General features: G+C 41.1%; 1 protein-coding gene across 7 annotated transcripts in view; it reads right to left on the bottom strand.

The window, feature by feature from the left end:
* Positions 1-8,472: 8,472 nt before the first annotated feature.
* ZNF385B (zinc finger protein 385B) overlaps positions 8,473-15,095 on the bottom strand; it is a 364,705-nt gene continuing 358,082 nt past the window's right edge. For 3 of the 7 annotated variants that reach the window (XM_028510982.2, XM_036023228.1, XM_036023229.1), the window contains 4 exons: positions 14,646-14,891; positions 13,344-13,522; positions 10,376-10,477; positions 8,489-8,985 (listed from right to left, as the gene is read on the bottom strand). In XM_028510982.2, coding sequence (XP_028366783.1) covers positions 8,770-8,985; positions 10,376-10,477; positions 13,344-13,522; positions 14,646-14,891 — 743 coding nt within the window. In that variant the 3' untranslated portion in view covers positions 8,489-8,769. Of the gene's footprint in view, positions 8,986-10,375; positions 10,478-13,343; positions 13,523-14,645; positions 14,892-15,095 lie in introns of all 7 variants that reach the window. The other 4 variants (XM_036023234.1, XM_036023232.1, XM_036023230.1 and 1 more) reach the window with 2 other exon arrangements.

The raw sequence follows: 15,095 nt of genomic DNA, 5'->3' as shown, positions 1-15,095 counted from the left end.
CGGTTGCTTCCAGCACTGACAAGTACATGTGGCTCTGGGCGAGGTTTCCCCCCTCCCCCCACACCGACCTGGGGCTCATGTTACAGAGTCTGGTAATTATGCCACGAGATCTCAGAGGAAATCAGATGACATCATCACATGGAGGCTGGCAAAATTCACACTCAGTGCAGAGAAAGGTCATTGAACCAGCTTCAGACTGTGGACATATGTTATGGTTCAGAAGCATTCAGGACTTCTTAGCATTAGTATCTCTACCCATCTATTATTATTATTATTATCTGTTAAATACGTGGGATTATGTTTCCCTACTCTCATTATCATCATGATGTAGCAAACATGTCTAATGCACTCAGAAACCACTATTTGATCAGAAAATCACCCTGATCTGAACTTGGTACAGGGCAATTTCCTATGGTGATTTTTGAGGCCAACCATACAAGAACTTCTATAGATCGTGGGCAGTTAAATAACAAGAATTATTTTGGTCCAGCATTAGTGGGCTAACAGATATTCTGTGCCACTTTAGGAATTTCATATTTAGATATATAATTTTAGGAGATTTACTTCTAGCCTTTATTCTTTACTGTCAGGATTTTCATAGTACATGAGAACATTTTTCTCAGCTCCTCAGGAACGTAGAGCCAGACGTTGGTTCTAATGGTCTGGAGGCCCACACATGGGTGAATTAGACAATGGTTTGAAGGTCAAAGAGGCCTCATTTAACTAAAATGTCCTCTCTCCTCCACCACTCATATATCCGGAAGGCTAGTTTGTATTGTTCCTCGGGCTTGGGAGATGTATTTTGCCCTCAAATATTAGTGCCTTCATAGCTGTGCTTCCTTTTCAGCTGTAAATCATTAGGACCTCGAGCCTGACATTTTATTAAGATCACCTGGACAGTTTGTCAATTTCCCTATCAATCCCAGGGGCTCACCTGCTGAGTGAGATTCTGATTCAGTTGGTGTGATGCTGAGGCCATGGCTCTGATATTTTTTCAGAGCTCCTTAGGCAGTCCTCAGCTACGTTTAAGTACTCTGGATTAAACTCATCTCAGCATTATCGGAATTAATTCAAGTTAAAACAGATACATATAAAAACTAAACTGCTACCTATACACTTTACTTTTTCGAAGGTCTCAATAATCTCCAGGGCCGGGTGGAAGCCTCATTTACTTCAGCATTCTTAAGATAGTGGCTGGCATATCATGGTTTGTAGAATGAATTAAGAAGCTGATTATTCTTTTGGTATAATAATGGTTCGTAATATATGTCCAGAAGTCATTGGTATTACATCTTTTTAAAAAAATCTTCACTCAAGAACATGTTTTTATTGATTTTAGAGAGAGGAAGGGGGAAAGAGAGAAAAAGAAAAACATCTGATGTGAGAGAAAGAAACATCGATCATTTGCCTCCTGGATGTGTCCTGACCAGGGATTGAACCCACAACCTTTTGGAGCACAGGACGATGCTCCAACCAACTGAGCCATCCAGCCAGGACTATTTGTATTACATTTTCAACTTACAAACACTACAGAATACCTAAAAGTAAGAAAGGGAAAGAAGTGCTCAAGAAAAAGAAAAGAAAGTGCTGTACTCAAGCATTTAAAATAGATGTCAAAAAGTCTAAGAATGATTCCAGTATACTTTAGTCCTGGGAGCATCCCTCAGGCTGCTCCGGGAGCTCTGTTCTTATCTTGCACACAGGTCTAACAGCCTTGCTTCTCTGGTCCTTGGTTTACAGAAACTTAAAAGGGAAGGAGAGACTGCTTTGCAATTGAACACTAAGGAATATGGCACATCGAAAGAGTAAACGGTGGAACCCAGAGATTAGTATAGCCTGGGACTCTTCAGGATGAGGGCGCAGAAGTTTTACACACCAGCCACTCTGACTTTGTGCCCATTGTTCACTCATATTACGATTCACTAGTGCAAGGTTCCATGCAGGATGCGTTGAGATTACAAGGGTGAACTCTCAATGAGTATAGAGCAAGTCTTGGCTTGTTGTTCTTGTTCTTAAATTGTTTAAAGTGCTGCTGTTTAAATCATGCTGCTGCAGCTGCTGAGGTTTGTACAGTGGTTCTTGCTGTCCAAAGCATCTTATAGTTTTTATAACCGAGGAGGCAGTTCAGTCATCCTTGTGGCCTCGTAGACGGTCTCTCTGGTCTAATAACATTTTCCAATCCCTTAGTTCTATTTCTACAAAATAAGATCTCCCTCAATGCACATCTGATCATATTACTCCCAATTAAAACTCTCCAATGAGAATTCACCTGGACTTCCCTATGAGGTTTTATATGACTGAACCATTCTACCTCTCAGCCTACTCTTACCCTCCTGCTTCGAGTTTTCAGCTTTCCGAACTGCATGCGGTCCCCTGCACCCACTGAATTTCACACTTCCGTGTCTTTGCTCATGCCATTAGTTGTTTGAATGCTTTTTGTTGTTGTTGTTGTTGTTGTTGCCATTTTAGCGATCCTGCTTTCCAGGAAGTTTTTCTTAACATCTACTCTCTCTCTGCACAGGTGCCAGCCCTACCAATGGACCTAGTTTTTCACTTGATGGAGACTGAACAATGTTCATCTCTTGATAGAGACAAATAATGTTCATATGTGTTGTCTTCACAGCCACTTACTCCCTTTGCTCCTCTCCTCTCTACTTCCCAGCATTTTAAGCAATTTGAAGGCAGGGCCATTCTTATCCAGTTACAGCCTCAGCCTGCCTTTCTGTCTGGGAGAAAGCTCTTCTCCAGCTCTCACCTTGATGTCAGATACCTCAGTTCCTCCATGTATGCCACCGGTGTCCTTCAAGCTGCTATCCCAGTGCCAGAGCTCAGAGGGAGTGAGTCTGGGTAAGTGTGTATGGGTTCTTTAGGAGGAACTGCTTGGGAATCCAGAAGTTTCTTCTACCTACTCATCCCTGCTGTTTTTTTTTTTTTCAGCCAGAAGGTGCGGGAACTTATCTTCCTGGCACTGGAACCCTGGGCTGGGGTCCTGGTGTAGGACTGGGACTGCTCACTGACAAGATGTCCCTCCCAAACTGTTATCCACCACACATGGATGTGAGACCAGCCTGTTCCATGACTCTGCATCTCTGCCCCTCCTACCAGCCTGGATGGATGTGTTTTACTTAATTCTGTAATTATCAGACTTCCATTCAACTCCATATCTGACAGTTCTGAGCGATGGTTGTTCTATAGGTTAGTTGCATATTTGATTGGTTGTGCAAGGAGGTGAGCTGTGTTTACCTATGCCTCCATCTTGACTGGACTGAATTTTCTATTTCTTCTTTTTGTTACAGATGCATTTTTGTCTGACTCTACATTAATGCCAAAGGCTCAAAATTGGCTAATTTGAGAGAATCTTACTTAAAATCTAGAAATTTAAAATAAGAAAAATTGAGTTTATTTTTCCACTTATGAAAATTTATATAGCAAGCTATAATTTTGGAAACATTTTTACATGCTCAGTATATTTGTTTCTTATAACCACCCTGTGTGTTGGGTAACATTATATCTATTTTATATATGTGAAATATTGAGGCTGTGGAAATATTACATAGGATCATTTTCTGACATAAAATCACAAAACTAATGAGTGTATGACATGATCAGGATTTGAATTCAGGTCTTTTAAGTGCAAATTGTGTATTATTCTCATTTATTTCTCTTCTATCCTAATTTTATTTGTTCACTATGATAAAAATGAAAAGCAGGTATTTAATGACAAGCTTGCCTGATCACCTGTAGATAAGTGAGTTTTGATAATGAATAATGTGATATGAAGATATTTTCATTGTGCCCACGGAATGGATCCCATCTGAGCAGCAGAGGTTTGATGCAGTTTGAACACCTAGTGAGGGGTGGAAGAAGACATTTTATTGTCACTCTGGCTTTAGAAATTTTAGCTAAAGAAATCAGAGCAATTCCCAATAGTCACACAGCATAGCTGCTGAGAATCTGCATCATGTCCCTGAATTTCCTTAAGCAGCTAATTACTTGCAGAAAGGAAGGAGGCAGAGATGAGCATCCCCTGTGGAATCTGCTCTTGGACCACATGGCTTCTCGTCAGCCCACCAAGGTACCAGACACTGGTGTTTTCCTAAAGAGGCTGTGTCACCTCTCATATTGAGGGCCATCGTATTAACAAAACAGAAATCGGACAGAAGGAACACTGTAAGGAGAGGCCAGAATCCACACAGCAGACCTCAGCGGTGAAATGAATCCCCTCACCAGTTACCTGAAGATACTTGTACTTATCAAGGGTGTATGTCTTGATATCTGTCAAATAGTCCTGTATATGTCTTTCCTGCCACCATGATTCTCTCTCTCGTGGCACCCCAGGGAGTGACTTCTCATTTCTCAAAGCATCCCTGTAGGGTAAACGGAGGCAGTCTGACTTCCTCACCCAGGTGTCTGGGTAACTAAGGGAAGCAGTGTTCCCATAGCCTTGACTGGGCCTAATAAGTAGTGTTCTCATAGCCTTGAGACTGGGTCCGATGAACTTTTCCCATAACATGAAGTGGGCTCGCCTGTGCAGAATCATGCTATGCTATATAATTTTCTGGCTGGAAACAGCTTTCTTTGCCTTTGGTACTTAAGCCAGTAGGGACTCCCAGCTGGGAACCATGACAGGTGCCATGCAAGGGAACAGGTGACATGCAGTGTACCATGCAGAGACATGCAGGGAGACACGTAGCTTGCAGTGTGTGTGGCTCACCCACCTGAGAATAAAGGCATGTTAGACATTCCCACAGCCCCAAGAACATTCTTCAGTCTGCCTGAGTACCGTGAACCTGTCAGGCCTTGAATGGTCACAACACAATCCCCAAACTCGGTCTTCTTGCCAAGTCTCTTTAGACTCCCACAGGGAATCTTAGCACAACAGGATTTCTGCCACATGCCCTTTCAGCTCCTTCTCCTTTTTTTTTTCCCACAGTGGGAACCCCTTGATCCTCTTTCTCAGCTACATTAACTGTAGTATAGTTTTCCTTAAACACTTTCTACACAACCATAACCATTTCTGCTCCAGAAAATAAGAATTATCTAAGGACAGAGAAGGAACAAATTAGGTGTATTGTATATGGTGCATAACACAGATGAAAATTTGTATTTTGTTTTTACAGTAGTTGAATACTGTTAGAAGACATCAGTATAGCTTTAAGTAGGAAGCTTCTGTAGCTGCATTTTCCCTGTTCTGTCCTATCCAACGTTGATATATCACTGACTTTCCCTTATTGCAGATCCCTTCCTCTGCCTGTTTATGAGTGCATTTCACAGTGTGCCTTTAAAAACTCATTATTTAGTTTCTAATACCCAAGAGGTTGCTTCTCTCTTGAAGAACAATGGTACTCAAGATGAAGAGGAATGCCCGAGACAAGGGTTGCCAGATTTAGAAAAAAAAAAAGTACAGTCTATCCATTTAAGTTCAAATTTGAGATAGACAACAAATAATCTTTTAATGTAAGTCTGTCTCAAATATTATATATTTATGGGATATACTAATACTATATGTAATATCACACTAAAATCATTAGAATATTGTATTAAAAATCCATTGTTTATCTGAAATTCAAGTTGAACTGGGTGTTTTATATTTTCTCTGACAATCCTACCTGAGGGCAGTTTTCAGATTCTATAGAGACCAGAGCTGGACTGTCAGAGAAAGCAACACATTTTTTCCTTTCCAAGTAAGTAGAGGAGGTGGAGGGGTGGTTTTCCCATAAGAGCTGGCATAGGAAGGTGTGTTAGTCCAAATATTGTATATCCTCTCAGGACTGACCCGCTCTGCCACTGCAGAATCAGGGTGGATAATGAGATATATCTGGTTAATGATGTTTTATAAGTCATTGTTTGAAGCTACTCCTGGCTTAATTTTGGAGGCATTCATTTAAATTAATTGTTATTCCTTTATTCTTCTTGCCTGACATGATTTTTTAAATATTTTTAACCCTATGAATCTAAACAGTAAATTTCCACATCTATTTAAATATTGACATTAAACAATTTTTGAGGACTGCAGTTATCTTTAATGGAATAGATGAGGATACACTAGAAATAAATAATAATTACCACTGAAATCCATAAAAAAAATAAAAAAAAAACTTCTCCAAAGTGTTAAACACTAGAGTATGATGTCCATAAGCCATGCCTAAGGGTCTAACCGAGGTTTAGTGTAACTAGTGTTGGTCAGAGTTCAAATTAGTCATATTAAAGAAATCAACCAAATTCTGAATGTCAAACTGAAATCCTAATAGACTCTAAAACTAACCTGATTACAAGTCTAGAATATTAAGATTAGCAATTTTCCAATAGTTAATATAAACTCTTTGATAAATGTAGTCTATTGCCATGTATCACAGCTGTACTGCCAACCGTTGGCCCTGTAATTTATAGAAATGAGAATTTAGGTCCTACCCCCACTCCAATTCTTCTCATTTAAAAAAAAAATTGACACTGTTTGGACTCATGGGGGGGAAAAGGGCATCTATAATAGCTTTGTTAGCCCTCAGCTCAAATTCTATAATGGAGCGGTGGATTAAAGTTGGCTACAAATTCTCTGCTCTTCTTCACACTAAAAAGTGAATAATTTCCTTCCCCTTGAACCTGGGTTGCCCTTAGTGACTTGTTTGATCAACACAATGCACTGTAAATGATATGCTGGCAGTTTTGAGGCAATTTTAAAGAAGCCTCTTTTGACTTCCACCCAGGCCCCTTGAAATGCCTTGAGAATCCAGAGTTACTATGTATTATCTGAGACCACATGGCTGGGGAGGCTACATATAGCCCCTCTTGTGGACTGTTCCAGTCGAGTTCAGCTTTCTGGCCATCTTCATCCAGGCAGACATGGAAGTGAAGCTATCTTGGGCCTCTGGACCAGCCCACCCACCAGCTGAATGCTACCAAGGGATCTCTTATTGATGCCCCAGGGAGCAGAACAGCCCAGCCCATCCCAGCTGGAGTTCCTGACTCCTGAAATTGTAATATAATAAAATGGTTATTTTAAGGCACTAAATTTTCAAGTAGTTCTTTGAGCAGCAACAGATAATCAGAACAAATAGTGTTGTATTAATCTTTACACTCAAGAACAGAACCAGGTGGGAGAAAAGAAGGGTGGGTTGATTACAGAAGTTAAAGGGGGAGGAGTAAAATAAAACTCTACAAAAAATTTTAAAAGACTGTAATTGCCATGGATATGAATAAAAGATGGATTAGAGCTTTAGAAGACCACAGCAAGTTTTAAGGAATCAGTCCCAAATTTTTGTCAGGCTGCTACTGTGATTTTGGGTCACACTCACAACTTTGGCCCAATTTCTTTGAGATTTGGAGGGAGAGCAGCAGTAAAGTCTCACCTCATGCAGATGCCATGGATAGTAATGAATAAACATGACAAACAAATATGCTGCAAAAAAGAGCTGAAAATGCTAAATATGTAAAAAGCAATCTTTGTGTCTACTGAAAATCTTTCATCAGATGATTTCAAATTGAAGATGTCTCAGGAGAAAATAACTTTGAAAATACAAACAGATTTTTATTTTTCATACTTTTATTGGAAAGGTACATTTAAAAAAATACACAGACATTTTACCATTTATGGATTGCAGATACAGATGCTCAGAAAGAGTTCACTCTGTGTTGTTGTGTTATGATACCTCTTGCCCCTGATCACAAACATTCCAGTCTTGTGATATCAACTGAGAAATGGGGCATGGGAGTGTGACCTGCAACATAGTCAGTGAACAGAAAGACAAATTGTTCAATTATAAATTTTTTTAATCTTCTGTACATTATTGCATTAGGGAGCCACAAGATTATGTAGCATCATTACAAATGAAAACAGGTTAAAAACAAGGAAGGTAATTACATAGAAATACATGGATTCATTGTCGTCTTGCAGAATGCACAAGAGGTGCAAAAATGTGCAATTTAGGAAGCTCTTTTCTGTTTGTACACATTTGCTTAGCAACTCAAACTGTGAGGAAGCTACAAAATAAGTTAAACAAAAATAGCAAACAGGTAGAAATTATAGCTATATTATATGGCTTTCTATTTCATTTAAATATTACCAAATAAAATAGAATATAAAGAAAAATACATTATCTTTTGTTCTCTGAACAAGAACATTCAAAGCTATCTTGCTTCCTAACATTTACACGGCAACTAAAAATGCTGAATTCAGACAAGAGATACAGATCTAGTACTACACAGGACGCAACAGTACCTGGGTCTGAAACAGTGCACGATCCCTGTCAACAATGGTACCCCGACGAGAAAAGGTTGTGACCCATTGGTAAGATGGTCTCCACAAGCAAGCACTTGCGTTCATCTATTTTGTCCCACACTAGAAGGTGCCCAGTTGGATTCCAGAGTTATTTACAGACATGTGAGGAAGACCCTATATTTCAAGTCTGTCAGGAAAATATTCCACATTGTTTCTAAGCCAGATCACACTCATGGAAAAATAGAGAATGGTATATGTATATATATTTTTTTCTGACCAATACATTTGCAAGAAACTGAGTATCTCAGATACACAAATTGAATGGGGTCGGACAGGGGGTGGGAGGGAACAGGGAAGTAAAGCCTGTGCTGCTCAGATTCCTAAGTGACAGGAGCGGTTCCTAAAAGCACTCTTGCCTCTAGTGATGTGTTATTCTTTGGAGTCGGCTGGGTGGGGGCACTGCAACACAAAATGCTTGGACTGCTCAATCCTTTTGGCTTTCCTTCTCTCGACTTTCCTACTTACTGCCTTCAGCCGACTCGGGGCTTGCAGACTTAGTAGGGAGCGAAGAGGATGGAGGCAGGTGCAGCGCGGATGGGCCCGTGGCCGGGCCGCAGCAGAGCGGGCGGTAGGGCCGGGGCCTGGAAGAGCGAGGCTGATGGCCGTGCCGGTAGCGACAGTGCGGAAGACACCGCGGCTGCTGCCAGGGGCGAGGACAGGAAGGCCGGGGTCAGAGGCTTCATCATATCTTTCTGGAATGCAAGTTTTGCCTAATGGAGGGAGAAAACCAGGAAAGGGGTAGGGATGTTGTTTTGAATGAACACCACAGATATGTTTTCATAAGTAAGACACCAACATTAAAAAGTCAAATTTTTAAAATCTTTCACATGTCAAGACATGATTATTTCCACAAAGCTGGTTTCAAAGGCTGCTGGCGTACCTTTACTTTGATGTGTGTCCATTTCAACTCTGTTTTGGTGGCCTTTGCCTGTGGGCACTAGGACACAGGAAGGCCTCTCTGAATAGATCGTAAATTTACTTCATACGGTGGCTCAGAAAGAAAACACAAACATCCCCAGACGGTTTCCTGCTTAGACAACGGAGCTCAATTCAAAATCCTGACTTGTCTTAAACCACAGTGCAGCCTTGAAAGAGTTTTTCAATTTTTTTAAAGGATATTCACAACCCTTCACCTCACTTTTCTTTTCCAAAAGCCGCATTGGGACAGGCAACCGGGGGTTCCTGACATTAGGGCCCGGAAGAGTCAGGAAAGCAGTCAGTTCACATCTCTCTCTCTCTGGCCACTTAAGTGTATTCCTTGAAAAACTGCAGCTAACTCAAATTTCTTTCATTGGGAATCACTGTAGGTGGGCTAGCAACTCTCCCTATGTGGTGGAATCCTCCTGTGAAGTAAGAAGTGGATTCTTAATTTCTGTTTTGCAATCAGGAAGAGTTTTGCAAGCTGTGTTTGCTTAATGCAGGTTACACTGTCTTCAGCATCAGAGGAAGGTTTTAAAGAAGTTGGAAGATGAGAAAACTCAGTACCACCTCCAGCTGGCCACTCTCAGCTTTGACCTCACACAGAGTGCCAGGCTGGGTCCCAGGGAGACTATGAAATCCATTCATCTCGGTATTTATATGACACCTATTGCTGAAGTCCTTGTGTATTTTTGCAAAGAAACTGAAAACTGAGCAGGTGAGACAGGCTGATTACCAACTACCAGACAAGGAAGGAGAGCAGCATATACATGCACTTTACCTTCTGGGGAGGTGTGGGGAGGGGAAGGTAGAGGGAGGGAGGGAGGGAGGAAGACATTAAATTAATGGATTTTTGTTTTCTGAAAGCAATCCCTTTTCCCAGGTTCAACAGGCATTGCATTCCTTGTCCCTGAGCCTTTACTTTTCTTTATATGCTAAAGAAAGTAGCCTCTTTGAAAGGTCCTGGTAAAGGGTAAGTTATTAGCTATTAAAGAGGTTCTGCTTCTCTTCAAAGTGCCCTACAGCAGGGACCAGGCAGTTCATTTTAAAACTTCTGTTTACATGGGTTATTTAGGTTCCCAACCTTTCAGAGCCAATTAGTCCCAAATTCCTCCTCACCCACCAACCTGCCCTAGACAGCAAGGCTGCCCTGCAAAGCAGGAACAGGCCAGGTGAACTTACTGCTAAAATGCTTGGGCTCCGCTGGAGTTTGTTGTACGGGCTGTATTTCGGCTTCAGTGGCTTCCCTGCAACTCGATCCTTATGCCTTCGGCTAGAAATGTGCTGAAAAAAGTTTGATGCATTAGCTGAATCCAAATGTGAGTTTTATTCCATGTAAAATATATTTCCTAGATAGAGGCAGCTGGTTTTACCATGATTTATGAGGCTTTAATGCCAGAGGTAGCTGGACCCAGTTCTAGGTACGAGTTCCAAGTAGTGTCCTTACCAGTGGATGAGCCTGTACCCTCCACCCGCCCCTTATTGTTCTCAGTGAGCCAGGTGCCCGATGCCCTACAGACTGTGCCAAACTGCAGGGAGGAGGAGGACCTCTTTGTGAGTGAGTGCACAGCCCATCACCTCAGAGGCCGAGGCTCAGCTGATTGCTGCAGAGGACCATCCAACTGCCTGGCATCTCAGCCATGTGACTGCCCAGCCCAAAGGTGGTGGGAACCCTGGTGGGCACCAGGAGCAGTGCACTTCCACCAGTGAATGCAGTGGTGAGGCCGCGTTGCAGCAAAGCATTCACCCGGAGGTAGTGAAGCTGCTGCAGACTCCAGATCAAAGCTCGTAAGGAGGGAAACTGGGAAGCCTCAGAATGCAGTGGGAGCCCAGGGCATCTCCCCCATTCCCTGGAATGGTGGCAGGGGGAAGTTCTCACATTGAGGGTGTAAAAATCCCTTCCCTCCACCTCTTTAGTACCAGATTGGGGGTGGGAGCAGGGGAAGGCATGCACCTGCCCACAGAAGTCAAAATGGTGGCATGGGGAGGTGCTAGACCAGAGAGGCCTGTCAGTCTAGCCTAGGGAAAAAAGGGATTGGTTGGGAGGTGCACACACCCATAGCACACAAGAGTTTGAGAACTTCATTGGTCATTTTGAGAAAGCACCTGGTCCACCCCACACCCAAGCGAGGATAAACCCAGGAGAACGAAGAAGGCTCTCTCTCTTGCTCGTGGCTTGCTGGCTCTGACCTGCACTTAGATGGTGCGCTGGCCTACTCACTCCATGGTCCACGTGGCCTTGGCAGCCATGTGGCCCACGTTCTCCAGGAGGGAGCCTCTCTTGCTCTTCACCCACCTGATGATGCATAGGCCACGTGCACATGCTCTCCACCCCAGGAGTATGTGACCTTGAGGCCCTAGCACTTCTTGGCCCATGGATGCGTGAAGTCCACATGCAGACCTGGGGGTGGGGGGCCTGAAATGGTCAGCAGCCAGGAACAAGCTAAGCTATCTGGATGACTACTCAGCAGCCACCTGTGGGCTCCAAAGGTTGGTGCTTTAAAATGGAGCAGGAACTCTGGGCACTACCTTTTGTTTTGGTCTTGGTGAGGATCGTTGGACTTGTCTTGGTTTTGTGGAAGAGAGGAGCTTTGAGATGGGCAATCTGTAATTTTCGCAGATCACATAGCATCTGGGTAAAAGCTCTTTCCTTTTTCAACATTGACAGCCTCACAGGTTTGGCTTTTATGGCAGCAGGCAGACAAACCCCCTTTTTTGCTCGGTAACAGTGTCAGTAAAATCACCCTGCTCTGTAAGTTAAAGTTTGTCCCCACTCAATTGTAATGCCTCTCTCCCTTTCCTCTGTTTCTACAGCTCTTATCCGACTTTGCCTGGTATTAGCACTGTGACTGTTGAGTCTGTCTCACTAGCCAGACTTTGGGTCCTTGGAAGATGGGCTGAATATCTCACTTATCTTCCAGAAGTTCCTGCTTCCACCTGACTGCTCCAGGTGACTGCTGTGCTCATCTGTCTCTAATACCTAGTCTGGAATTTGATGTATAGTAGTAAGTTGTGTGCAAATACTCGGTACAGACTTTTTCTTCCACAGAGAACCTGTATTTTGTATATTGTATGCATCCTATAAAGGTGAGGATGAAAAAAAGGGGCCACGTACTAAACCTGACAAGTTCAGGGGAGGCCTGCATGGTAGGCCTTACAAACTCAAAGACCTAACCACATAGTATGGTCTGAAATTAAAAATTCCCAACTAAAAGAAAGCCATGGCAGGTAGTGACGTCATAGTCCGGTATCTTCCCAGACCAAGGCCAGTCTTGACCTTAACTGAGCCTGTCTATTGCCTTTTTGCATCTACTATAACATACCTTTGGGATATCTGGGTAATTTCCTTTTTCCACACCCCCCATGGCACACTCGCTCACCAGAGCAGAGACTACAAAACCCCTCATTGTTATCGTTATGTTGATTGTTAACTATCCTATGCCCACCAATGTAAAAGAAGTATGTGTCTATTCATTTTACTTTTTATCCAATTCCAGAGATTCTTCCCCCTTTTGCTTTCTCCTGCCTCCCTAATCCATCATCAGTGGATTTCATGTAACCCCCTCATGCCTCCTGCTTTGATTGTAATGTATAAAATTAGGTGTAAAACTGCCCCTGTCTGGGCCATTTTCTCAATTTGATGAGATTTTGCTTCCTGAGAGTTGTTGTCAGTTTGGCTCAAAGAAACTCATATAAATTCTTACAGGTTTGAATGTTTCTTACACTGACAAATATAAGTAAATTTACCTGTGAGCACAGCGACAGTCATTACTGTATTTTGCCTTGTGTAATGTACACTTTTTTACCCAAATTTTTGAGGGAAAAATAAGGATGCACATTATACATGGGGAGTACCTGAAATACCTTGTATCTGTTCTTGTGTTTTGTAGTTATTTGTTGCATAAAATTTCTTGTACCATAATATGTCCAAAAGCAAATGCTAAAACTCCTTTATAATACAAAAAACCCCCCAAGTATCTAAATATAAATAAAAATTGAATTAAAAAATTAAAACAAAAGATATTTTTTCCTGAAGGTTTGTCCAAAAACATGGGTGTGCAGTATACATGGCAAAATATGGTATATAGACTATGAAGTACAGTTAAGCGGTGACCCCCAAAACAGTGGCTACCAATTCCGAATACATTACCTGTTTGAGTTGAATTTCTGAATTAACATGAACATCACAGATTTCACAATGAAATGTCTTGTTCTGTAGTCCTGAACCCTTACTGCCATTATGCATCTTTAATCTTGACCCAGGTCGAGGATAGGACTTAATCGGACCAGCCCCATTACGAGCTTCAACCATGGTCTTGTGTTTAGACCCTAGAACAGACAGAGAAATGTGTTAAATAGCTATTTAAGGACTACACAAAGCTCTTTGTTTTCTTATTCTTGAGAAGTATTTTCAGGCTGAATTTCCCAATGCTTTTATTTTTAATACTATTTTAATTCTTATGAAACATTTAACACATTTCCATTGTAAAAAATGGGAAAACAAGAGTATGGAATAAAAAATATAGAAAGTATAGAGAAGCATGAGAAAATAAAGATTATTGATATTTTCAAAGCCCAGACATAACCAAAATGATCATTTTGGTGCATTTCTTTTTAGGTTCTCTTGTTGGATATAAAAAATAAGTATAGTCCAGTGTTACCACAATAAATTCAATAAGAAGAAAGAAGTAAATATGGTCAATAATATTGTGAGAAGTTTGCATGGTGAAAGATGATTGTTAGAATTACTGGGGTGATCACAATGCAAGGTTTAAAAATGTCCAATCTATATATAGTATAGATTGTCCAATCTATATCCAATCTATATATAGTATATAGTATATATATGTCCAATCAAGTATATAGTATATACTATATACTTGAAACTAATATAACTTATATAATATTATATACTAATTACACTTAAATTTAAAAATCAGCATACAAATACATATATTTTTTCAAAATAGGGATCATGCTAATTAAATATTCTGAAAATTTCATGTATCAAATTGTATACTTACTTTCTCTGAATTACATTTTAATGGCTGAGTAATATAATCTATAATATAGAGTTCCTATAATTTATTCAACATTTCCCTACTGAAGGACTTTTAGGTTGTTTCCACTTTTTTTCTCTTGTAAGTGTATTACAGTGAACACTGTGCACAGATATTTGTCTTTGTCCCTGTCACTTCCTTACAATGAGTTTTGGAAAGTATTAGACACTTTTGAGAAAATAAAGAACAGAACAAGTTTTATCTCCAACCTGCTTTTGCCTTGCTTTTTTCAAAGTCATTATGATCACACTTTTTTCAAAAATTATACCTTTGTGTCATGAAAGTAGAGAAGACACTAAACAAACCTAATGTTTGAACACTTAATGGTGTTTTGATGAGAAAAGTTGGCTCTTGTTATAAACATTATTTGAATCCCCACCATAGCAGCTAACCTGTGTTGTGTGCCTCTAGCTGTGACAGGGAGTTCACAGCCACTTTGCATAGAGAACAATAAAGCAATTTTTTGGCTTTTTCTTCTTCTGATTCAGAAAGAGTACCAGGAGCTCCATTTGTGCTCTTGGAGGGAGAGGTGTCTGCTCCCGGTGGCAGGGATGTTGTGCCAGGTTTGAGGAGAAATGGGCCACCTTCAGAGCTTGACAGCTGACCAGAACTGCTGACTTTTAGCTTCCCTTTGTCTTCTAAGAGAGACACAGAGATATGGTATTAAAGCCTCATATCATATAAGCACAGATACATTGACATAAAGGAATTAACTATAAGAATTTGACTTCTGTATTTGGTTTTACCCCATCCCAGAGTTTAGTCCATTGAATCTGATGAAACAGAATTCCATGCCATCGGTTTCCCTATCAGGTCACCCTAAAGTCAGGACAACTTATAAA

The sequence above is a fragment of the Phyllostomus discolor genome, chromosome 4 (assembly GCF_004126475.2).
Source record: "Phyllostomus discolor isolate MPI-MPIP mPhyDis1 chromosome 4, mPhyDis1.pri.v3, whole genome shotgun sequence".
NCBI classification, from domain to species: Eukaryota; Metazoa; Chordata; class Mammalia; order Chiroptera; family Phyllostomidae; genus Phyllostomus; species Phyllostomus discolor.
This window is presented reverse-complemented; position numbering and strand designations above follow the sequence as displayed.